The sequence below is a fragment of the Vipera ursinii genome (genome assembly GCF_947247035.1).
Source record: "Vipera ursinii genome assembly, chromosome: 6".
Classification (NCBI taxonomy): Eukaryota; Metazoa; Chordata; class Lepidosauria; order Squamata; family Viperidae; genus Vipera; species Vipera ursinii.
In genome coordinates, this window is record NC_139515.1 from 73,535,513 (window position 1) to 73,561,748 (window position 26,236).

A 26,236-nucleotide genomic window follows, 5' to 3' on the forward strand; every position below is an offset into this window, starting at 1 on the left:
AGTTGGAATTGATTGATTGAATTTTTTAGTCCCACCCAGTCTGCCATTACCACTGCAGCCACGCCCACCCAATGGGCCACAGCCACCCAGTGGCCCATGCCCACCCGGCACCCGATGATACATAAGTGGGTTTGGGGTTGCAGTTCGGGCACTCGGTCTCTAAAAGGTTCGCCATCACTGCCCTATACCATTTCAGACAAATGGTTGTCCAATGTCTTCTTAAAAACTTCCAGTGTTGGAGCATTCAGAACTTCAGTTGTTCCACTGATTAATTATTCTGTCAGGAAATTTCTCCTTAGTTCTAGGTTGCTTCTCTCCTTAACTAGTTTCCATCCATTGCTTCTTGTCCTGCCCTCAGGTGCTTTGGAGAATAACTTGATTCCCTCTTCTTTGTGGCAACCCCTGAGACATGGGAGCTGCATTCACTTCCCAACCTCTGAGAAGCCCTCCCCCCAAATATGAACTGTTTAACATGCCTGTGTAAAAAGTCATTCTTTTCGCAGAAAGCTGAATTGACCCTGAGTGGCGACAGGAAGAAGACTCCGTCTGGAACATGTGGCCCTGGAAACCAGACTGTTTCTATTCACCAACCACAATTCAGAGATAGCGTGGCTAGCATGCTGACCTAGAAGGAAGGGATACATAATGAGAAGGTCACCCAGGTGGATTTATCAAAAACATTGCAAGGCCATGGGTTGTAATGTCCGCTGTCTCTGCCTTTTTGTCTTGCCTTTGCAATGTGGTAGGGGAAGGGTACATAAATTCTGGTTCTGCCTTTGGTCAGGGTGTTTAACGAAGTATCTGTGCTTTGCTGGGAACACAGTATATATATAGTGCATGCACATTAATACAAATACAAGTGTTTGTAAAGTCCTTGCTAACAACCACAATTCAGCCCAACATTTCCATTGCTGAGCAAGGCAGATAAGTGAGTTTTGCCCCATTTTATGACATTTTTTTGCCATAGCTGTTAAGTGAATCACTGCAGTTGTTAAGTAAGTCACGTGGTCCTTAAGTGAATCTGGCTTTCCCCTTTGACTTTGCTTGTCGGAAGCCGGCTGGGAAGGTTACAAATGGTGATCCCATGACCCGGGGGACAGCGCAACGGTCATAAATACATGCCACATGCCAAGCACCTGAATTTTCATCTTGTGGCCACGGGGATGCTGCACAGTCCTAAGTGTGAAAAACAGTCTGAAGCCCCTTTTTTCAATGCCCTTGTAACTTCAAATGGTCACTATGTGAACTATCCTCAAAGGGACTTGGTTGCTTTAAGTGAGGCAGGGTTTGGCCACCGCATGTTGCTAACTTCCTCTTTCCATTGGCCATGCTGGTTGGAAGGCTGCAAGATAGGAATTGTGCCACGTCTGAACAGGTTTTCCATTCTTGCGAGAGCATCTGTTAAGGCTATAGTTCTCTACGTGTCTGACTGTGTGTCCCTTTTGACAGGGCTCCTCTCCTTCGGCTCTTTGGGTAGTCAGGCACCTTTACATACTTTTATAATACAGCATTATTATTACAGAAATAATAATAAAAAATAAATAGTGTCCCTGACTAGAGGTACAGTAGTCCTTGACTTGCAGCAGTTTGTTTTGTGACATTTTGCAATTACACAACTGTGACAGCATCCTCGTGGTCAGGTGATCAAAATTCGGACGCTTGGCAACTCACTCCTATTTATGACGGTTGCAGTGTCCTGGGGTCACGTGTCCCTTTTTGTGACCTTCTGACAAGCAAAGTCAATGGGGAAGCCAGATTCACTTAACAACCGTGTGACTAACTTAACAAGTGCAGTGATTTACTTAACAACTGTGGCAAGAAAGATGGTGAAATGGGGCAAGAGTCACTTAACAGATGTTTCACTTAGCAACTGAAATTTTGGGCTCACTTGTGGTCGTAAGTAGAGGACTACCTGTAAAGATGACTAAATAGCACTAGATATTTGGCTCCTAAGAGAAAGCCGATCTCCTCTTTTCTGCAGCTGATCAGTGTGATAGATAGGAATCCATTTGTATGCCAGTGTTGATGAGGGAAATTTTTCACAGTGGGGAGATAATTGGAAAATGATGACAAGTTTGACAAGCAATAAATGTAGGAACCAAAAGCTTTTGCTTCCTTAATGTGTGCTAAAGTACAGCAATCTGCCCAGCTATCTATATGACTTCAGATTATCTCACTCTGTTATCAAAGAGCTGAGACGGGCAATCTGATATTCTACAGATGTCCATCACTTCCATACATAGAATGAAGGCTACTGCTAAGCTTGTAAGCCGCCCTGAGTCTTCGGAGAAGGGCGGGATATAAATGGAATTAAAATAAATAAATAAATAAATTACCTTTGACTATTGGCTGTGCTGACCAGGTTTTATGGGAGTTGTAGTCCAAACATTTACAGAGCACCAAGATGCCTCCCTGTATCATGGAAGGAAGTTTTATCCAACCATAGATTGCTATGTTGCGTTATTTTTTGTAGTTGCTTTGTTCTATGTATTAGGAAGAGTAGATTAATAAGTTTTCACAGTCTTGAAAGTTGATTTCTTTCTAACTACTGATGGTGATATTTTAGGATGACAAAATTTCATCTATTTAGAGAGCATTTAAGCCTATGGTGCCATCTATTGTGGCTTATTTTCACCTTTCCGTGATTATTTAATACGAGAGTAATTTTGAGACTTCTTACGGAGAAATATTTGTCCATATATGTACTTCCATAAGGGAATATCTGACGTTTATCCCCCAAGGTTAGGGCAACTTCATACCTTTTGAAGACACATTTTATTTCTGTGTTATAGTGAGATGTACATGTGGACATATACTAATGACACACAATCACAATATGTGCACACATACACAGATACTCCCAACTCCAGAAGCTAAGCATGCAACCCAAGAAGGAAGGCTAGTTTGATTCCATCTTGCTACCCTTCATGAAAAAGTTAACGGAACAGGATAATTGAACTATTTTTGCCTCAATTCTCCTAATTCTCTTCTAAACAAGGACACAAAAGCCACAAAAACAAAGGCATAAAACTCTAGGACCCTAAAAAATTAGCAAGTATGTATCTGAATTGCCAGCCCAAATGTTGGAGGTGTGGTGGTGAGTATGCAACGTATTTTCATATATAGTGGACTTGTAAAAAGGTCAAAGCTTTTTGGATTAAAATTTGGTGGAATATGCAAAAGATATTTAAGAAAAGGATAAAGTTTTCTCCGCAATTGTTTTTATTGGGTATTATTACAGATACTACTGTTATAGATGTTAAATTGATGTTGAATTTAATTACGGCAGCGAGACTTTTAGTAGCTCAATATTGGAAGAAGGAAGAACTGCTGACTATAGAAGAATGGACTCTAAAAGTTTCTAACTTGGCGGAAATGGCAAAGATTTCAGCGTATTTGAAAGACCAATCGCAACAGAGATACATGGTGGAATGGAGGAGATGGATTGAATATATTCAGAATAAATATGGGACTAAAAAGTTTCATTTAGCATTTGAATAAGTAGTGGATCTATATGATGTATAATTAGTTAATAGTTATTTTATTAATAATTTGACGATGGAGAGTTAAAATGCGATAGAACTTAATGTTTTATTGTTGTTAGCATATTTTAGATTATGTTCGTTTGTATTTTTATACCCTGTATTCAGCTCTGGGAAGTCGGGGAGGGGGAGGGGAGGGGAGGGAGGGGTTGGTGAGAGGGAAGTGGGAGGAGAGCGGGCTTTTTTTGTATTTAAAAATGTATTGTAAAACTTTTCAATAAAAAAAAACTCTAGGACTCTAAAGGTGTTTCCAGGACACTCTTGTTCAAGGCCTGAAGGTAGTTGAATCTAACTCAAAGGTGGACAAGAAGCAGCATTTCCAAGATGGCTCTGGATTCGTAGAATTCCTTCTTGTAGGACTCAATGTTTTCCTTCTTATCATGTTCTTGTTCCCAAGTAATCTTCTGAAAAACAACTGGCAATATGTAGAGGCCTTGTAGTAAGACCTATAAAAACCTTCTGTATAACAACTCAGAACCGTTGCACCAGATCTTTCATAAATCTTGGAGCACCGGGGAAGTACCCAAGGATTGGAAAAGGGCTGATGTAGTTCCCATCTTCAAGAAAGGGGGGGGGGAAACAGACCCAGGAAGCTACAGACCAATCAGTTTAACATCAATACCTGAGAAGATCCTAGAAAAGATAAATCAAAAAACAGATCTGCGAACAACTAGAAGCAAACAAAGTCATAACTAATAGCCAGCACGACTGTTCTGTTTTGTTAAAAACAGATCATGCCAAACCAATCTCATCTCATTCTTCGATAAAGTGACTAAACTAATAGACCAGCGAAATGCAGTGGACGTAGTATACTTAGATTTCAGTAAGGCATTTGACAAAGTAGACCACAACCTATTCCTTGGTAAGCTAGGAAAAGGTGTAATAGACAACATCACCACCAGATGGATCTGTAGCTGGCTGACATCGAGTAGTCCTCATGTCAATGGCACTACATCCACACGGAGAGAAGTAAGCAGTGGGATACCACAAGGTTCCCTCTTAGGCCCAGTACTCTTCAATATCTTCATAAATGACTTAGATGAGGGAATTGAAGGGGAACTCATCAAATTTACAGATGACACCAAACTGACAAGAATAGCCAACACCCCAGAAGACAAACTCAGGATCCAAAAAGATCTTGACAAACTTGAACAATGGGCCCTATCCAACAAAATGAGTTTCAATGTGGACAAAAGCAAAGTCTTACACTTAGGCAGGAAAAACCAAAGGTACAAATACAAATGGGGCAAGACCTGGCTTAAAAACAGTAACTGTGAAAGGGACCTTGGAGTCCTAGTGGACGATCACTTCACTGTGAGTCAGCACTATGCATCAGCAACCAAAAAAGCTAATACAATCTTGGATTGTATAAACAGAGGCATAGAATCAAGATTACATGAAGTATTAGTATCGCTTTATAAAACCCTAGTAAGACCACACCTGGAATACTGCAGCCAGTTTTGGTCACCATATCACAAAAAAGATGTTGAGAGTTTAGAACTAAGATGATCAAAGGCCTGGAGACTAAAACATATGAAGAACGGCTACGAGACTTGGGTTTGGCTAGTTTAAAGAAAATAAGAAATAGGGGAGACATGATAGCAGTGTTCCAGTATCTGAGGGGCTACCACAAGGCAGAGGGGATCACGTTATTAATGAAAGCACCAGAGGGAAGGATGAGGAACAATGGTTGGAAACTGATCAAAGAGAGAAGCAACCTGTAATTAAGGAGAAACTTCCTGACAGTGAGGACAATCAACCAGTGGAAAAACTTACCCCCAGAAATCGTGGGCGCTCCATCACTGGAGATTTTTAAGAAGAGACTAGATATTCACCTCTCTGAGACAATATAGGTTCTCCTGCTTGAGCAGCAGGCTGGACAAGAAGACCTCCAAGGTCCCTTCCAGCTCTATTCTATTCTAATAACTGATGTGCCAATATGGCTGCTAATATAACCATAGTTTCTTCAAGGTTATTCTCCTGTGTTTCCATAACACCCTGAACTAAACATGAAGGTTGGTTTAATGCTACATATGTACTAGATAGAATATGGTCAACTAATCTTGAGCTCAGCATGTTGAATGATCATATCCATTATGTGTCACCAGTTCTTCTGTTCCCTCATTGATCAGGTCCCGCCCTTGGAATTCTGTTCTTGGAACCCACAGACTTGTATAAGCAGCCCTTGGCCTGCATGTCACCCCATAGTATGCATTGGTAGCTCTCAAGGCATCCCCAAATCATGCCACCAAAATCTAGTGGCAGAGAAATTTCCTGCCTTATTTCACCCAATGTCAGGGCCCACTTCAAAACCTCGTGCTAAGAAAGCAGGACTCGTGGAAGCAGTTTCTTCCAAAAGGAACTTTTATTAGGAGAAGCTGATAGCAGACGTGATAGGCAAGATCTGAGGGTTTCCCACTCAGATCAATAGGTTAAAAGAGTCCCAAGCAAACTCCACCCCCAACTGTTCATCTGGTCAGTTTGAATGGGCCAATCCTCAGGTGTTAAGTCCACTGTGAGAAAGGAGCTGAACACAGGCCGTTCCCAGGCTCGCGATGATGTTGTTGGGTCTTCACACCTTCCCTTCCGTAGCAAGATATAAGCCAGATGGCCGGAGGCACATTCCTTTCTCACCCCAAGGTAACATCAAGGGAGAGACAGTTCAAAGAGCAAGTATGCAGGAATAGCAGAAAGGATAGGTAAAGGTTCCCCCGCACATGCGTGCTAGTCGTTTCCGACTCTAGGGGCCAGTGCTCATCTCCGTTTCAAAGCCGAAGAGCCAGCGCTTCTCCGAGGACGTCTCCGTGGTCATGTGGCCGGCATGACTAGACACCAAAGGTGCACGGAACACTGTTACCTTCCCACCGTAGTGGTCCCTATTTTTCTACTTGCATTTTTACGTGCTTTCGAACTGCTAGGTTGGCAGAAGCTGGGACGAGTAACAGGCGCTCACTCTGCTACGCGGCACTCGGGATTCGACCCGCCAAACTGCCGACCTTCTGATCGACAAGCTCAGTGTCCTAACCCACTGAGCCACCACGTCCCCTTAGCGGAAAGGATACATTGTAGCAAAAAAGAAACAAAGAGACAGCCCAAAGCATTTCCCCCCTCCCCTTCAGGAGAATGACAGAACCCTTAGCAAGGAATAGAAAGAAATAAAATAGATTTTCCCCACCCCCAGTATAAGATAGGTTCTGACACCCACCTTCATATACACAGCAACATGGTCCTGATGCTTCATATGTATTTTGTACTTTAACAAAGTATTGAAAGGTTTTGGCCATGCCATCTGGTGATGCCAATGGACTGGTGCCTCCAATAGCCTTCAGAGGTCGAAAACAAGCCTGAACCCACATCATCCTAAACCTATATTGTGGGTTGTTTTGTTTGAATTTAGACAAATTAACTGAATTAATTAAATTATGAAGTACAGTACTGAGATGTATAAAGCACTCTGCCTCTTAATCACTGTTTAGTATGGTCAATTTCTCCCTTAGTTTTATTGATGACCTTTGGATAGTCTAGCATAACTAATGACAATCTACTCCTTCCCTTTTGGACTTTTGTCCTTTTCTGTGTGACAACACTTCAGATTAAAGGTACATTTGGGGAAGTTTCAGGTCTGCAGCTAATCTAGGTTACAAATTAAACGTGGGAAGATAGATTTGAAGTTTAAAAGGGCATTTGAAAACCCCAATTGTTCTGCCTCCCTTTCCTTGTTAGTTTTAACCAATTTCAGCTTTCATGCTACTGGGGTGCATTTATGGATTAAAAGAATGCGTCTGCAAGATGTTGCAGCAGCATGAAAAGTTGTGTTAAGTGTTTTAATAAATTCCCCTGCCTCTTCAGAATCCTTTCTGGTTTTCTGTTTTCCTCGCTTAGAACAGGTAGTCCTCAACATACAACCACAATTGAGTCCAAAATTTCTGTTGCTAAGTGAGACATTTGTTAAGTGAAATCCTATGATCTTTCTGACACAGTTGTTAAGTGAATCACTGCACTTGTTAAGTTAGTGACACTGTTCTGAAGTGAATCTGGCTTCCCCACTGACTTTGCTTGTCAGAAGATCACAAAAGGAGATCACATGACCCTGGGACACTGCGACCATCATAAATATGAGTCAATTGTCTGAATTTTGATCACATGGCCATGGAAATGCTGCAACAGTCGTAAGTGTGAGAAATGCTCATAAGTTACTTTTTTCAGTGCTGTTGCAACTCTGAACAGTTGCTAAATGAACTGTTGTAAGTCAAGGGCTACCCCGTTACTGAGGTTTTTTTTTAAAAAATTCTTGGTTGGGCTTTGCTTTCTTCAATCAGTTTTCAGTGCTTGCATTAATATTTCCCACATTTGCTGGGAGTCTCTCCCTCTTGTGTACAGATGGTAATATTCTGGCAATATCAGCCCATCGCTGGACATTGGAAGAAGAAGGAACAAAGTGGGAAGCAATTAATTGCCATTCCCCTTTTCACCTACAGTTCTATAAATAGAGCCTCTCTATATATATTTTACTAAATGCCAGTCCTCAAAAAAACACAATGAAATTTATGTAGCGATGTACCTGGAACTTAATATTCATGTAATATGTGTTAAGAGTGGTCCCTGTTATCTTCAAATAAGGCACTGTATGAATCCACCGTGGTATGAGTCACCAAAGAGAAGATTAGTACAAAGCTTAGGACTAGCCTGCAGAGTGGTGACTATTCATAAACAGCATTACTTCCATGATTTGACCCAAGGAAAATGTTTTGCATTATTATGGTACCTTTTTGATGAGTCATGAGAGATATTTATGGAGATAAACTAGCATAATCAACTCAATGGGGAAAGGACTTGTGTTACAGGTAGTTCTCGACTTGTGAGCATGATTGAGCCCAGAATTATGGTTATAAGTTGTGCCGGTTATTAAGCAAGTAGCCATATGACTGCGCTTGATTTTACTACCTTTTTGTAGTGGTCACTAAGTGAACCACCATGGTCATTAAGCAAATCATTGTCCATAATGGGTGTTTTTTGTCAGAACTGGAAGCAAATGCCGGTTTCAAGCATGGCTCTGGAGGCAGACTGGTTATGAGAAATAGACTTGTTTATTGGCTCTGCTCCTACCCACCCTCTGTTGGAGTTTCTGAATGTTCCTCAAATAGCAGAGTTTTTGCACTTGTGGTTTAATTAAATCATATTCTCTGGTTTGTTTTTCATCTTATTTTGAGATGGTCTCCTCCTGGCACTTATCATCAAAATGTAACCCTTTAGAAAATGTTGGACTGTATTATTATTTCAGGCACAGCTGGTCTCTTGCAGCAAGATAAAACCATGACAATCAAGTTTGTGGTTTACTGTGTGAAACAAATCTCAAAAGTGTAATTAATTTGCAGTTCAGTGTGTTGTGTGCTTCCAGGTCACTGAGTTAATTCGATAAGCCATGGTTCAGATCAGTCCATAGAAACACAGCAACGGGTCCTGACTTGCTGTCTAAATGTTCTGGTGGGTAATTGAATTTTCTACCTATTTCATGTAATCTGCAGAGCTACTCCAACAGAGAACAGAGATTGCAGTAGATCCATTTTGGAATAATTAGATATGGGCTCATGCCACATCCAGCTATTGCTCTGCAGAAAGGGTTGCAACTGCCATAAAGCTGATCTTGTAAGGCATTTTCTTGGCAAGCATGCCTAGGTTAAAAGTGTTTTCTTGAAACCGTTCTCTTCATGCTTCACTGCACTGTACAGTTTTACCATTTGAAACTATGACTTTCAGAAGCTGCACACGATCTAGGCCAGGGGCCAGCTGTGTCCAAAATAATCAGCTCAGAACAGTTCCAGAGGTCAAAAAAACACATTAAAAGTGAATTGGTTTAAGGCAGAAGTACTGTACTCCATCTAGAGTCCCAGAGTTCTTTGGGGCAAGTCTCCCTTCCCCCAAGCCCTTCTGCAACTGATCATTGTTAATGTATTAGATGTCCTGTTCCCCCCACTTTTTTTTCCTGAGCACTGAGGAATGGAAAGGTACAGTTTAAGAAAACCTAATGATCAGCATGTTTTAATTCCCTGTTCTTAATTCTGCCTTCACTTGGATTCACTCTTCACTTGGATTCTCCAGTTCATTTGGAATTAGCCTAATTAAGATAGAGTTTAGCAAAAGGGGCTCTCCAGATATGTTGTACCACAGCTGCCTTGATCCCTAAGTACCATGGCCGTTGATCATGCTGGCTGTGGTTGATGGGAGCTGTGGTCCCCTGTTCCTCTAGAGCAGGGGTGTCAAACTGCCAGCCCGTGGGCCGGTTTCATCACACCGAAGCCGTGCCTACCCCATTGCTGGCAATGCAAAAGAGTCGCGATACGTCATGTGACATGGCAAGTTTGACACCCATGCTCTAGAGAGATTTAAGGAAAGCTCTTATCTGCTTTTGGTTTCACACCCTGTGTAAATGGAGCTATTATGATTTATAAAACCCACTTTTTGACAAATGCAATAGGCAAAACCAATCTGTATGTGAACATATATTGTAGTGAATTGTGTATGATTAGGAAATAGTATCACTGTCTTTATTGCCTTCAATGCTTTTCTCTGCATCAGACCTCACTAACTCTTCCTCAGGGGTGTCTGATAACCAGGGCACGGGATATATAATCTTAACCTGTTTGAAGACCATCAGATTGAGAGAGGCTGTTGTGCAGAATATAGTTTAATACAAGTGAACATTTACATTTTTGCCATAACTTAAACATTTAATGCTTTTTTGGATTTCTTTAGACCAGGGTTTTCCAAAGTGATAAATACTGATCCCCAAGAGTTGATGAGTCTATCCAAGCGGACAGTAAATCTACCGTGTGTGTGTGTGTGTGTGTGTGTGTGTGTGTGTGTGTGTGAATAAGTGATGGAATCACTTATTGGGATTGGGATCAATTAAGCTTTTGAGGTAGAGGTCCATGCCAGTCTCTAGCACTATTGAGTGGCTGATGAGACAGTGTTACCCACGATTATTATTATTGTTAGTTATCAATAGTAGTATAAATTAAATTAGGACAGCCAGTTTGGTGTAGTTGTTAAGGTATCAAGATAGAAATCAGTCCCACCTTGGTCCTAAAACCAGCTGAGTGACCTTGGACCAGTCACACACACTCAGCCCTAGGAAGGAGGCAATGGCAAACCATTATGGGGAGAGAAACCTTGCCAAGACCAGCAGGGAATTGTCCAGGCAGTCTCCAGGAGTCAAAAACAAAGTTATACACAGTTAAAGTAGTATTAAATCATTTTTATATAATACAGATAGTCCTCAACTTACAACCACAACCCAGCCCAAAATCTATGTTGCTAAGTGAAACATTTATGTGAGTTTTGCCCCATTTAGTGACTTTTCTTGCCACAGTTGTTAAGTGAATAATTGCAGTTATTAAATTAGTAACATAGTTGTTAAATAAATCTGGCTTTGCTTGTCAGAAGGTTGCAAAAGAATGATTACATGACCCTAGGACACTACAACCGTCACAAATATGAACCCGTTATCAAGCATCTGAATCTTGATCCCACGACCATGGGGATGTTGCAGTGGTCATAAGTGTGAAAAACGGTCATAACTCATTTTCAGTGCTGTTGTAACTTTAAAAAGTCACTAAACGAACTGTTGTAAGTTGAGGACTACTTGTAAATTTTGGAGGTCAAACACAAAACTTCATGAAGGTGTGGATGAATTGAAAAGACACTATTTCAGATAATATTTATGCAGCTTGTTATTCAGCTTTGTACTCTCTTAATTGTCTGGGTTACACCGGAAATCAGGGGTAGGCAACCTCGGCTCTTTTATGACTCATGGACTTCGACTCCCAGAATTCCTGAGTCAGCATAGCTGACTCAGGAATTCTGGGAGTCGAAGTCCATGAGTCATAAAAGAGCCGCGGTTGCCTACCCCTGCACCAGATGGTTTCCTATGGCGTAGGAGCCTCCAAAATGAGATGGGGTCAGCAGTTCCGGCGGGTACCCACTCCCCGGCTGGCTTTTTAATTTTTTTTAATTTTTAATTCCATTTATATCCCGCCCTTCTCCGAAGACTCAGGGCGGCTTACAAGCTTAGCAGTAGCCTTCATTCTATGTATATGCCTGCATTATTAGGGCTTTCACCTCACCCCCAAGCGGCATTATTGCAAAGTCAGCTTAATTGCCCCCAACAATCTGGGTCCTCATTTGACCTACCTCGGAAGGATGGAAGGCTGAGTCAACCTTGAGCCTGGTGGGATGCGAACCTACACTAATTGCAGGCAGCTGGGGTTACTTAAGGAGGCATTAGCCCACTGCTCCACCAAGGCTTTGTCACAGCTTCCCCCACTCCGGCGCGTCGCTTCTCGGGGCGGAGAGCGATTTAAATGTCCCGCCGAAGAGGCGGGGCGGAAGCGGCTGGCGGGCCTCCTTTCTCCTCCCGCGGCTCTGATTGGCGGCGGCGGCGGCGCTGCGGGAGGAGGCGGGGCCGCGGGAGGGTGCCTGGCTGGCTTTGGGCGCCGCTGCAGCCTCAGCTGACCGAGGGGCGCCCGCACCGCCGCCAGCCGCGCCGACGCAGCCTTGGCCGTGCGCCCCGTGGCCAGGGAGGCCGCCACCCGGGCCATGGAGGCAGCGCGGCGGAGGCGTTAAGAGCGCCGCTGGCATCGCGCCTGCCGGGGAGCCCAGGCGAGCGGGCCAGGCGACAGCCGGAGCGGGGAAGAGATGAGCGGCGGCGGCGGCGGCGGCGGCAGCGGGGCTCCTTCGGGGCCGGGCTCCGGCTCAGCGCCCTGCCGCTTCGCCCACTACTTTGTGCTGTGCGGGATCGACGCCGACAGCGGCTTGGAGCCGGATGAACTAGCAGGTAAGCCGAGGAAGATAGGACGGGCAGGACAAAGGGGATAGCGGGGATCCCTCCTCCTGGCTTCGGCTGGGCTCCGGAGCGCCAAGTCTGGCGCTTCGTAGGGTCGGCCGGCTGCCTTCCCTCCTCGCGCTTGCTTGCTTCTTTCGGGCATCGCTCTCCCGGGGTGGCTTCGGGCCCTCGGGCTTGCCCTGGTGGGGAGCCGCCGACGAGCTCCCGGTCCGCCGAGACCCCCGCACTGCGCGGGATCTGCTGGGGCGCCGAGCGCAAAGGCAGCCTGTGCCGGGCTCTCCCGGTCGGTTTTTCCCGCCTCCCTCCGACGTTTTCGGGGTGCTGTTGGCCCTCTGGCAAGGAGGGGGCGCCGCGAGCGGCGTTGGCGGGGACCCAGGGGGCGGCCAAGCGCCCCTGGAAAAGGACTCCGGTCGCTGCGCCTCCCCGGAGGGGCTTTGCCGCGCAGCCGCTCTCTCCTTTTCTCCCCGGGGTTGCCATGAGGAGATTAACTGGGACGGGCACTTCGGGGGAGGAACCCCCCCTCTCCAAAGGCCAGCCTTTCGATCCTCTTGAGACATCCCCCCCCTCCTCCGCCCCATTATGCCTTTCTAATTCCCCGGCCAATACAATCCACACCGTTAAAAGAAGGTGGGTTTAAAGGAGGTTTAATTTTTCTTAGGAAGCAGCAACTGATCACCTTGCCCCATAATGTTTATCCTCAGGTCTAATCATCCCCTGGTTTACACACACACACACACACACACACACACACACACACACATTCCTCTTTTCTTTATATCCCCGCCCATTTTCCAAAATCGTGATGCCTCCAAGCTGCAGTAGCCAGGTTTGGTTATGTCACTGGCAAGAGTAACCATGTTTCAATGCAGTTGTCTTTACCATAGGTTGGATAACAATCGGCGTTCCCCCTCCCCGTGGCCTTCGCTGGTGTTGCACAGGCCCAGGTGTTGTGAAAGATTTATACGCTTCCCTGGTTGTTGCACAGCCTCCCTGTTGAATCAAGGGCTTGCTGAGGTCCAAAGAACAGAAAAAACCACCTTTGTAACTACTGTGTTGCTACAGAATGGGCCTCTTGAAAGTGGCTGGTTTAAACCCCTTTTGGGGAGGGATTGGACTGTGCTGTCAAAAACCTCTAGCTGTGATGGACAGAGAGGAAGATACTAATTAATATTGCACCAGTATTAATATGGCAACACAGTCCACTGACTATCCCAAAAATATACAGGGAAGAAATAATCATTGAACTATACTTAAGAAGCTTATAATGGGGGGGGGGGAAGGGAAGGGTTCTTCACCAATAGATTGTGGGTCTTTGAATAAAGGAAATTCAATGATTTAAGAAGAACAAAAAACATTTCCTAAAAAATGTGTATTCTCCAAAATATGGTATATTGGTTTTTAGCAGAACTATTTCATTCCTCTCTTTGTTTCCTCCAGAGCTGTCTGGACCTAATTATTCTCTAGTATGGCTTTCTTTGAAATTTTTTAAAACCTGCATTTATTTATCAGCAGCAATCTTAAAAAGCATCTGTGCATGCTGGGAGAAAAGCCCTTGCTCACATAATTTTAACTAATTTCAGGAGAATTTGCTTTTACCTATATTAAAGCTAGAGAAATGTCAGCCTCTTTGCATAACCAGCTGTAGAAAAGAGGGAAAATCTGTTTTAAAAAATAGATAAGGGTAGAAGAATTAGGAAACCATTTTAAAAGCCTGTAATTACATGCTGTTTGTGGACCCTGAAAAGGACTTAAATTGTAGTGCTGTTTTAGAAAATTCTGCAGTGTCTCGAGCCAATAGATAAAAAAAGAAATCAATATCTGAACTTAAAGTTTGTTCTGTTCAAAATGAGACTAGCAATCTAGTAGTGGCTTAATTATTTCTACATAAAATTGTAAATTTTAGCCTTGATATTGGGCTGATTTTGAAAAAGGCCTCATGTATTCCAGTATCCTATTTTAACAAGTACGTGAGTGCTTGGTAAGTAATAAAATATTTAGAGGACCAGAAACAGATACATTATATGTTTGTCGTTCGGTTATCATATTTAACTTCCCCTAGCAATGGAAGTCTAACTACTTTGCCGCCCTTATCGCGTCCGCAGATAATCACCCCGGCCGCCCTGTTTAGGGTGACTCGCTCCCTCCTTAACCAGGAGGTGAGAGAGGATCCCTTACAGGGACGAGCCGAGGACTTTAGTCATCATCTGGCGGACAAAATCGCTCGGATCCGGACCGGCCTGGACTCTGACTGGGCAGAGTCTGATGTGGAGGAATCAGGTGGTCTTGAGCACGTTATCTGGACTGAGTTCGACCCTGTTTCCCCTGATGATGTGGACAGGATCATGGGGAGACTGAGCACCACCACCTGTTTGTTGGATCCGTGCCCCTCCTGGCTAGCTTATGTGGCTCGGGAGGGAACACGAGGCTGGTTCCATGCAGTAATAACTGCTTCTTTGAAGGAGGGTGTCTTCCCTGCCGCCTTGAAGGAGGCGGTGGTGAGACCCCTTCTCAAGAAGCCTGCTTTGGACCCGGCTGCTTTAGACAACTACCGTCCAGTCTCCAACCTTCGCTTTCTGGCGAAGGTTGTTGAGTGTTGTGACTCAGGGCCAGCCTGTGGGTCCGACAGCCGGGTCCGATGTATCGGAGGACTCAGATGTGGGGGAGGAGGGAAACGAACCGGCTGATGATGATTTGGAGACTTTGCAGAGTCCTCAGCCGGGAACCTCTTCTCAGCTGTGTGAGCCCGAGAGTGCGGAGGATGATGACCCACAGCTGGCCCTGTTCAAGGACGCCCGACGCAGGAGGCAGACGAGCAGGGACAAACAAAGAAAGGCTATGGGACTCCTCGGGAGGAGGCACAGGGAGACCACGCCCTGAGCTCTCTATAAAAGAAGTGTTTGGGGAGGGACTGGTTGCTGAAAGCAACTTTTCCGTTTGAGAAGTCAAGCTCTTGTATTCTTGTAACAGTGTAATTAAAACTTGGCAGAAGCCTTTTGGTCTTGGACGCTTTCCAGACTCTTCTTTTGATTAGGGGTGCGAGAAGAGGGCTGGTTCAGAACAGTTTGCTTTCAGCCACCCACCCCTTAATACTACGATGGAGCAGCTTCTTGCCGAGCATGCCCAGCTCAACCAGCAACTCACCTTGCTGGCCACTCAGGTGGCACAACTGCAGGCTCAGGTACATGCTGCCCCCCCACCCAGGAGGAAATGTCAGATAGCTATGCCGGATAAATTTGCTGGTAAACCAGAACTGTTTCCTGCCTTCCTGGGACAATGCCAGCTTTATATCAGCGTGAGAGCAGCTGATTTCCCCACTGACCGAGATAAGGTGGGATTCGTATTGAGCCTTCTGTCGGGAGATGCAGCTCGTTGGGGCACGCCTCTGTTGGCACAGCCTAGCCCTTTGTTGGATAACTTTGGGGGGTTTTGTGACCATATGCGCCTCATGTACGAGGACCCGATTAAGGCGCAGACGGCCACCCGACGCCTGAAAGCTTTGAGGCAGGGTCAGCGCCCTCTACAGGCCTATATCAGCGATTTCCGGCTGCTTAGCCAGGATTCCGCCTGGAATGAGGCTGCGCTCGTGGATGCCTTTCAGGATGGCTTGTCAGAGGAGATGTTGGATGAGCTGGCCCGCGTGGACATTCCCTCAGACCTGAATGGGCTGATCCATCTTTGTCTGCGGATCGATGCCCGGCTGCAGCAGCGTAAGAGTCGCCGTGCCACCCCACAGACCCCTGCCGCCCCTGTTGTGCGTGAGCCCCCAGTCCAGAGGGAGGAGCCAATGGAGCTGGGTGCCGCCAGGTCCCGTCTATCGGTGACGGAAATGGACAGACGACGATCGGAGGGGTTGTGTTTTTACTGTGGGGACCCTGGACATTTGGCTGCTTCTTGCCCGAAGAAGCGTCAGCGGGCGTCAGTGACCAAGCCTGCCCCGAGAAAGTCCCCTGCTTTGCTATCGGGAAACGGCCCGAGCCCGATCTAGACGGTGTGAAAGATCGGGCGACCCACAACATCCACACCGAGCGACGTTGTTCCGACGGTGCCTGTGAACCTCCACGGCATTTGATTTTGGAGGCACGACTGATCCTTCCTGGCAAGCCAGAGGGGATTCCGGTCCATGCCTTAATTGACTCTGGGGCTACCACTAACTTTATGGATTCGGCCTTTGTGGCCAAATGGGCTGTTCCCCAGTGTCCAGTGGATCCGCCCATGCTTGTGGAGACCATCGATGGTCGAGTGCTCCTGTCCGGGCCTATCACGGCCGCCACGCAACCCGTGTGTATGGCCATCAGTACCCATGTGGAGGCCATTCAGTTCTACGTCACTTCGGATCTGCACTTCCCCGTGGTCTTGGGACTGGCGTGGCTCCGGGCGCATGATCCACAGATCTATTGGTCTCAGAACTTGGTCACCTTCCCAAGTTTGCAGTGCGTGGACCACACCCGCCATATCTGTGCCGGCCAGGTGGAGGGTTCCCCAGGGGTTTCCTTGCCTCCCGAACTGTCCGACTTTGCTGACGTGTTCAGCGAGTCAGAGGCGGACCAATTACCCCCGCACAGGCCCTACGACTGCTCCATTGACCTAGTCCCTGATGCGCCTCTCCCAGTGGGGCGTTTGTACTCCATGTCGGAGCCCGAGTTGGCTGCATTGCGGGACTTCCTGACGAAGAACTTGGCTCGTGGTTTCATCCGGCCCTCGTCCTCGCCAGTGTCTGCGCCCGTGCTCTTCGTCAAAAAGAAGTCGGGCGAGTTACGGCTTTGCTGTGACTACCGGAAACTCAACGCTATCACGGTGCGTAACCGCTACCCGCTGCCCCTCATCCCCGAGCTCTTGGACCGACTCCGGGAGGCTAAGATCTTCACGAAACTGGACCTGCGTGGAGCTTACAACCTCGTCAGGGTTCGGCCGGGTGATGAGTGGAAGACGGCGTTTGGTACTCGCTATGGACATTTCGAGTACACGGTGATGCCGTTTGGCCTGACCAACGCCCCCGCTGTGTTTCAGCATTTTATGAATGACATCTTTCGGGATCTGTTGGACCAGTTTGTTGTGATTTACCTGGACGACATCCTGATTTACTCCCCGTCGCGTGAAGCGCATCATCAGCATCTCCGTCAGGTCCTGCAGCGCCTCCGGAAACATCGGCTGTTTGCCAAGTTGGAGAAGTGCCAGTTCTACCAGGTGACCATTGATTTCTTGGGTCACCGCATTTCTCCTGAGGGCATCGCCATGGAACCGAGTAAAGTTGAGTCGTTGCAGAGTTGGCAACCCCCGCGTCGCGTGAAGGATATTCAGCGACTTCTTGGATTTGCCAACTACTATCGGACATTCATCCCTGGCTTTGCTGCCTTGACAGCCCCCCTCACCCGGCTCCTGCAGAAGAAGACTCGGTTCCAGTGGAACGCCCCCGAACAACAGGCGTTCCAAGCTTTGAAGGACGCCTTCATGAAGGAGCCCATCTTGAAGCATCCTGACCCGCAACGGCCGTTTGTCGTGGAGGCGGACGCCTCCGACATTGCCATTGGGGCCGTGTTACTCCAGGCAGCGACGCCCAACGGTACCCTTTTCCCTTGCGCGTATCACTCACGGAAATTGAATCCCTCGGAGCGCAACTATACCATCTGGGAGAAGGAGCTGCTGGCCATCAAGGTGGCGTTCGAGGCTTGGAGGCATCATCTGGAGGGGGCGCGGCATCAAATCGAGGTCCGGACGGACCACAAGAATCTGGAAAGCCTGCAGACCGCTCGGAATTTGAACCAACGCCAGATCCGGTGGTCCCTCTTCTTTGCGAGGTTTGACTTCCGGGTGCGGTACATACCAAGCGGGCACAACCAGAGAGCGGATGCTCTGTCCAGGAAGCCCGAGTACACCCGAGTGGAAGACAAGCTTCCGCCCAGGACCGTGATCCCCGTCGAGTCTTTTGCTGCGGTGCGGGAGCCGGTGGATATACGGGCTCGGATCCGGGAGGCGCAGCAGCAGGAGGCGTGGGTGGCTCAGCGGAAGGAAGAGGTGGGGCCAGATTCGCCTTGGTCGGTCACGGATGGACTCCTGTATTATCGTGACCGGCTCTATGTTCCAGGAGGGCCACTCAGGGGACTCGTCCTCAGCCAATGTCATGATAACCCGGCTGCGGGGCATTTTGGCCTGTTCAAGACTCTGAACCTGGTCTCCCGTACATTCTGGTGGCCCCGAGTCCGACACGATGTCCAGTCTTATGTCACCTCCTGCGTCCCATGCAGGCAGGCCAAGTCAGCGACAGGGGCCCCGCCTGGTTTACTGCAGCCTTTGCCAACGCCCAAGAGACCCTGGGGGGCTGTGTCCATGGACTTTCTGACGGATCTACCCCCATCCTCCGGCTTCACGACAGTGTTTGTGGTGGTGGACATGTTGACCAAGATGGCGCACTTCATCCCCTGTCGCGGCTTACCGTCAGCTCGCGCCACTAGTCGCATGTTCATCCAACAGGTGTTCCGGCTGCACGGCCTTCCCGATAGAGTCGTCTCCGATAGGGGGGCCCAGTTTACAGCCCGCTTCTGGCAGGAGTTGATGCGGGCGTTGGACATTAAGGTTTGCCTCTCGTCCGCGCATCATCCTCAGACCGACGGGGGTACCGAGAAGGTCATCGGCATTTTGGAGCAGTATCTGCGCTGCTACGTTAACCTGCAGCAGGACAATTGGGTGGACTATTTGGCCATAGCCGAGTTTGCCTTTAACAACTCGCAGCACACCTCCACGCAGATGACACCGTTCTTGGCCAACGTGGGTTATCACCCTCGGTTTTTCCCCCTTTCTCCCGTGGACTCACCGGAGCCGGCAGCGAACGAATTCATGGCGGAGTTACAGGCGATCCATCGGTTGGTGCGACGGCAGCTGGAGAAGGCCAAGGCCGACTACAAGAGGTTCGCCGATCGGTCGAGAAGGGATACGCCTCCATTATCGGTGGGGGATCGGGTCTGGCTGTCCACCAGGAACCTACCATCCACTCGGCCGGCGAGGAAGCTGGACCACCGTTACCTTGGACCGTTCCCAGTCGAGGCCGTCATCAACCCGGTCGCCTATCGTTTAACTCTGCCACGTTCCCTGCGCGTGCACCCCGTCTTCCATCGGTCCTTGTTGGTCCCCGAACAACCGGCTTGTCCACTTCGCCAAGCGGAACCTCCCCCATCAGGACCTCGTGATGGCGACAGCACCCCCGAGTACGAGGTCGCCAGCATCAGGGATTCCCGCTGGCTGAAAGGTCGCTTCCAGTACCTGATCGAGTGGAAAGGGTACGGGCCGGAGGACTTCACATGGGAAGACGCGACCGCCGTTCATGCCCCTGCGTTGGTGACTGCGTTTCACGAACAGTTCCCATCCCGACCGCATCCGGATCGGCAGACCCGGGGGAAGGGCCCTGCGGTGCGGGATAGTGTTGTGACTCAGGGCCAGCCTGTGGGTCCGACAGCCGGGTCCGATGTATCGGAGGACTCAGATGTGGGGGAGGAGGGAAACGAACCGGCTGATGATGATTTGGAGACTTTGCAGAGTCCTCAGCCGGGAACCTCTTCTCAGCTGTGTGAGCCCGAGAGTGCGGAGGATGATGACCCACAGCTGGCCCTGTTCAAGGACGCCCGACGCAGGAGGCAGACGAGCAGGGACAAACAAAGAAAGGCTATGGGACTCCTCGGGAGGAGGCACAGGGAGACCACGCCCTGAGCTCTCTATAAAAGAAGTGTTTGGGGAGGGACTGGTTGCTGAAAGCAACTTTTCCGTTTGAGAAGTCAAGCTCTTGTATTCTTGTAACAGTGTAATTAAAACTTGGCAGAAGCCTTTTGGTCTTGGACGCTTTCCAGACTCTTCTTTTGATTAGGGGTGCGAGAAGAGGGCTGGTTCAGAACATTGAGAGTGTGGTGGCGCATCAGCTCCCTCTGTTCCTGGAGGAAACTGATTATCTGGACCCGTACCAATCGGGTTTCAGGCCCGGACACAGCACGGAGACGGCATTGGTCGCGCTGGTGAATGATCTCTGGAGGGCAAGGGACAGGGGTTGCTCCTCTGTCCTGGTCCTATTAGATCTCTCAGCGGCTTTCGATACCATCGACCATGGTATCCTGCTGCGGCGTCTCAGGGGGTTGGGAGTGGGAGGCACCGTTCTACGGTGGTTCTCCTCCTACCTCCAGGGCCGCTCGCAGTCGGTGTTGACAGGAGGGCAGAGATCCGCCCCGAGGTCTCTCATTTGTGGAGTTCCTCAGGGGTCGGTCCTCTCGCCTCTCCTGTTCAACATCTATATGAAGCCGCTGGGCGAGATCATTCGTGGTTTTGGGGTGGGGTATCACCAGTACGCTGATGATACCCAACTTTTTCTTTCCACCCCGAACCAACCCAGTGATGCCCTCTCCGTGATGTCCCGGTGCCTGGAGGCGGTTCAGGTCTGGATGAGGAGAAACAGGCTTCGTCTCAATCCCGCCAAGACTGAGACGCCCTACGCACAGTTACTCATGCGCTTGTGACCTCCCGTTTGGACTACTGTAATGCTCTCTACATGGGGCTGCCCTTGAAGACCACTCGGAGGCTTCAACTGGTGCAGAATGCGGCCGCGCGAGTTGTAATGGGGGTCTCCCGATACTCCCATGTAACACCTCTACTCCGTGAGCTGCATTGGCTTCCGGTTGCCCTCCGGGTGAAATTCAAGGTGCTGGTTATTACCTATAAAGCCCTACATGGCCTGGGTCCGGGCTATTTGAGGGAACACCTGCTGCCGGCATCAAACGCCCTTCGCCCAGTGCGCTCCCACAGGGAGGGTCTGCTCAGGGTTCCGCCGGTAAGAGATTGCCGGCGGGTGACACCCAGGGATAGGGCCTTCTCAGTGGGAGCGCCTGCCCTCTGGAACCAGCTGCCGGTGGAGCTGAGAACTGCCCCCGACCTCCGATCATTCCGCCGGGGCCTGAAGACCTGGCTCTTTGAGCTCTCGGGCCCAGGCTGAGGAGAAATTTTTAATTGGGGTTTTAAGTGTACAGGGTCAATTTAATATTTTTTAATTTGGTTTTTTAACTTTTGTATGGTGGATTTTTTAATTCCCTGTAAACCGCCCTGAGTCCTCAGGGAAAGGGCGGTATATAAATGTAACTAACTAAAGTATGTATATATATCCTTAAACAAGTCTCCAGTATATTCTGAAATTAAAGGTTAATTCATTTAAGAGGTTTCATTGTTGTCATTTACTTGATATTTTCAGAAATTAACTGCTGTTTTTTCAGCTGTAGAGCTTACTTTCTAGGATATCTGTATGTTGGAATTGAATGGGCATGCTTCAAAGCAAGTGAATACAACACTGTTGACTTGAACCTGAGAATCACAGCAAGCAGTAAAGTATACATGGATACTTTGGCCAGCTGTGATCCATATGTTGAAAGGGAGACTTTTGCCTATGTGACACGCTGCTTCTAGAACTTGGCTAGGTGCAAGAATTGCCATGAAGTAAAGATAGTCCTTGACTTACGACCACAATTGAGCCCCAACTTTATATTGCTAAGTGAGAAATTTGTTAAGTGAGTTTTGCCCCATTTTACGATTTTTCTTGCCACATTTGTTAAATGAATCACTGCAATTGTTAAATTAGTAAGACTGTTTTTAAGTGAATCTGGCTTCCCCATTGGCTTTGCTTATCAGAAGGTCACAAAAAGGGATCACATAAACCCAGGACATTGCAACCGTCATAAATATGAAACCTGTTGCCAGGCATCAGAATGTAAATCACATGACCACAGGAATGCTGCAATAGTCATAAGTGTAAAAAATGGACGTAAAGCACTTTTTTCAATGCTGTTGTAACTTTGAATGGTCACTAAATGAACTGTTGTAAGTCGAGGATCACCTGTAGAGATAATGCATATTAGCATTGCATTCAGATTTGCAACTTTGTATCCTAATGCAGTTTAAGCATCTCAGCTAGTAAAATGTTTTTCTTCTATTTTAGTGAGATAAATATCCTGACCCCAACCTTTTTCTCTGCTTAATATCCAATCTGATTAAGAATGGTGGAGAAAGCTTGTCCATGACTTGCGACTCTGGAGTCCTCAGTGCTGTCTGAGTTTGTTATGCAGATGTTTCATTTCTTAACTAAGTAATATCATCAGAACACAGTTCATCTATGACAGGAGTGTCAAACTGCCGGCCCACAGGCCGGACGCATCACGAGGAAACGACGCCCACCCCTTTGCCGGCAATGAGGAAAGAGTTCCAATATATCGCGTGACATCATGTGACGTTGAGAGTTTGACATGTCTGATCTATGAGTTATAGATATTCTCTTCTATTATTTGTGACCTGTGGTCCAACCCCCTGTCCTCTCATACCATCTTGGACAATGACTGTCCAAGGTTTTCAAGAAAAGATTGGATAAACTGTTTGTCCGAGATGGTATGTGGACTCTTGCCTTGGGAACAGAGGTTTGGACTAGAAGACTTCCATGGTTCCTTTTAGCCCTAAAATTTGCTTCGTCATAATTGTTTCCTTAATATAGATTTTGATTTTTTTTCTTCTGGCTCAATAATAGCAACATTTAGAAGTTTTTAGAGGTAGTAGTATCTGTGCAGACCTGGGCTCAGAAATGAATATAGTTGGCTAGTTAGTACTTGGATAGGAGACCAAAAGGAATTCCTGGAAAAAGACAAAAGCAGATTACTTTTGTACTATTGCCAAGAAAGCAGCATGGAGATGTCCATGAAAGCATAGGGCTGAAGGCATCTATTTTTATTTCATGGAAAGATGTTGCTTTTCTATCAGAAAATGCTTAATTAGGTAAATTATACTTTGCCAAGAATATTTCTGTTATTTAATTTAAAGGTATAACAGATACAACCAAAAATAGACATTAGTTGCAAGCGTTCTCCTTATGAAATGTACTTTAGTGTCCAAGATAATACTTTGTAGTTTTTCCACTTTCAAGCATTAAATTAAATGTTGGCTTTAGTGTATGCAGTATAGTTTCCATTTACATAAATGTTTCTTTTCTCCATGAGAAGCCTTTTGATTCTTTGACACTGAAGGTGAATCCAGTTTCATTTCCATAGCACTTACCTTTGGGGAGTTTAAACTAAAACAACTTCTAATTCCTCTTTCTGAAAATAGCTGTACAATAGTTATGTTGTTATGCTAATTGGGAGTTTGCTGTTATCTTTCCAGTGAGAATATGTTGTTGTTTTCAGAGCTGTAAAAGCAGATTTGCATCCTTCTCAAGGGCGAATGCAAATATCCACAGCAACTCTGATCTGAAATTACATTTCAGTGTTAACTTTTTTTCAGCTGATATTGAAGCTACTCTTGCATTTTTTCCTCCTGCTACTGTTTTGGAATTGACTTTAGAGAGCTCACGTTGGATATATAATTACAGTCTAGCAAACATTAATTTATGTGAACATTTACATGGCATATATTAGGCTCTTGAACCTTGATAAGAACAAAGCTTCTCAAGTAAAATTGGGGATGATCAAGTGAATCCAGAACTTGAGCCTTTACTTTAGCCTTCTGGAAGGCTGTGAAGACCTCCCCCCAAGCATTAGGCTAGGACAGGGGTGTCCAACCTTGACAACTTTAAGACTTGTGGACTTCAACTTCCAGAATTGCCCAGCCAGTCATGCTGTTGTTTCTATTGGTTGTTGGGATCTACCTAGCATTACTATGTGAGATAGGTGGCCTTACAAGTTCAGTAAATAAATCTTAGTGTATTTCTGGCACTACTTTATCCAACTTGCTTCTCCAACCTGAAGCTTCAGAGATGTGGGATTAGGGGTTGTTACTCTTCTGGGGGACACCAGGCAAGGAACATTGGTATAAATGCGGTTTCACCTGTCGCTTTGAATTGTAAATAAGCACACCAAGAGGAGCAGGTTTTCTGTTCCCTGCCTTGTTTTTAGGGTCCTGGAACCTCCAAAATAGTGCTAAATAATGGCAGAGCCTCTATTTTGTTTAAATTCCTGAAAGGTGGAAAGTGGGACAGAAAAAGAGTTAATACTACTGTATCCCTGCAACATTGCTCCCGCCCTGAAAACATTGCAAAATTGTCTTTATTTGGAATTTTTAAAAACGTAAATGCATTATGTGAGGCTTGTTTTGTATGGTGTGGACTTTGATTGATTGATATGCATTGACTGATGCTGCAATCCTAAGGGATATCTAGCTGACTGGTATTTAGTATTATGACACTTGGCGGCAAACTTTAATGGCTAGATTAATCAATGAAATAGTTGCCTTTTAAGAATGCTTTGGTTTGGCTTCCTGTTTGTTTATATAAAGCCTTAAAATGGTCCTGTTTCGGTGGTTCGAGTGGATTGATGGCTTTCATGAAAGCCATTCTTAGCTGGTTGGCAGGATATCAATTTTGGGATAAAAAATGCTTTAGTTGATTAATTGGGAGGGAAAGAGTAATTGGGAGGCTGAAGTGCACTCTTGTTTGTTTCCTACCACTTCTGATTCAAGTATACTGCAACAGGGAATTTAAAATGGAATACAGAAAATGAATATTGGCTTTTGTTAAGGTAGGAACTCTTGTTTTTTTAAAAAGGGCCGCTCACTGGCATCCTTTGTCCTTTGGTATATAATTCTGTGATTTGAGATTATGGGTATAGCCATCAATGGGCATAGCAGTTTGCAAAGACTTAAAGACCCCAAAGTGTTCCACTACATTATGGTCTCCATATATATTTTTATTACACCTTTATTACAGTCATCTCTGGAAGTTCAGGAATTTGATGGATCACTAACTAAATGAAACCTGGGCTATTTAAATTGAAGGAAATGAAGACAGAATAAATGGGGAAAATCTATGGTTAATTTTGGTTGTTTTTTTAAATTAATCAATTACATTTAATAAATAAATATAATATTTACTATAAAAGAAATTTAGCCAAAAATTAAATTATGCCCAAAGAGGTTGATAATGATGGCAAATACAAAAAGGAGATCATTTAAAGTAGCAAATATTTTAAATCTTAACAGGATGTAGGAATTATAATGGTAAAATTTATTTTGGCAAAACGTATTTATTTTGGTAAAAAGGTATTTTTACCTTCCTGATGTGCTGGATTTTAATTCCCAGTATTCTCAACACGCTTTGGAATTTGGGGAGATGTATCCCAACACTTCTAAACTTCTGGCTATTGTATTTTTATTCCCCCTTGGAATCAATTTAAATGTTAAAACTGCAGTGGGATATGTAGCCAACTGATAGGTCAGCCAAATGAGTCAATTTTGCAGCAGCAACTAAAGTTCTAGAACTTTTATTCTGCAAAAAGGGAACCAGATGCATTTTTATTAGCATTATTTGTATTGCATTACACAAAACCAATATTGAATCTAATATAAACATCTTGTTTGAATAAAAATAAAACAAGGTGCAGCCATGATCTTTTGTATCTAGTGGATCGTTTTGCCATTTAATTCCAGATTTTTTGGTATTATTTTTTTATTTATTTTAATCCCATTTATATCCCTCCCTTCTCTGAAGACTCAGGGCGGCTTACAATTTAAGCACAAACCAATGTGCTTAGCAATAGCCTTCATTCTATGTATATGCCTGCTTGTTAGGGCTTCCCCCCCCCAAGCGGCATTATTACAAAGTCAGCTTATTGCCCCCAACACTCTGGGTCCTCATTATACTCTGCAACAGTGTGATTCATTCATTTAGTATATTTCTATGCTGCCCATCCCATCTAGATGATTCAATAAAAATACCATATAAGATTAAAACAATAAAGACCATAAATTTAAAATTCAGTTAAAATTCAATTGATCAAAATAGAGAGGAAGGAAGTTAGAGGTGGGATGCATAAAACCAAAGGTGTCAAACTCAATTTCATTGAGGGCCGCATTA

The 26,236-nt window shown here is 46.0% G+C and overlaps 1 protein-coding gene across 3 annotated transcripts in view; it reads left to right on the top strand.

Moving 5' to 3' along the window:
* Positions 1-12,145: 12,145 nt before the first annotated feature.
* DENND5B (DENN domain containing 5B) overlaps positions 12,146-26,236 on the top strand; it is a 138,158-nt gene continuing 124,067 nt past the window's right edge. The window contains exon 1 of one of the 3 annotated variants that reach the window (XM_083365149.1): positions 12,146-12,375. In XM_083365149.1, the coding sequence (XP_083221275.1) occupies positions 12,237-12,375 (139 nt within the window). In that variant the 5' untranslated portion in view covers positions 12,146-12,236. The remainder of the gene's footprint in view (positions 12,376-26,236) is intronic. The other 2 variants (XM_083365147.1, XM_083365148.1) reach the window with 2 other exon arrangements.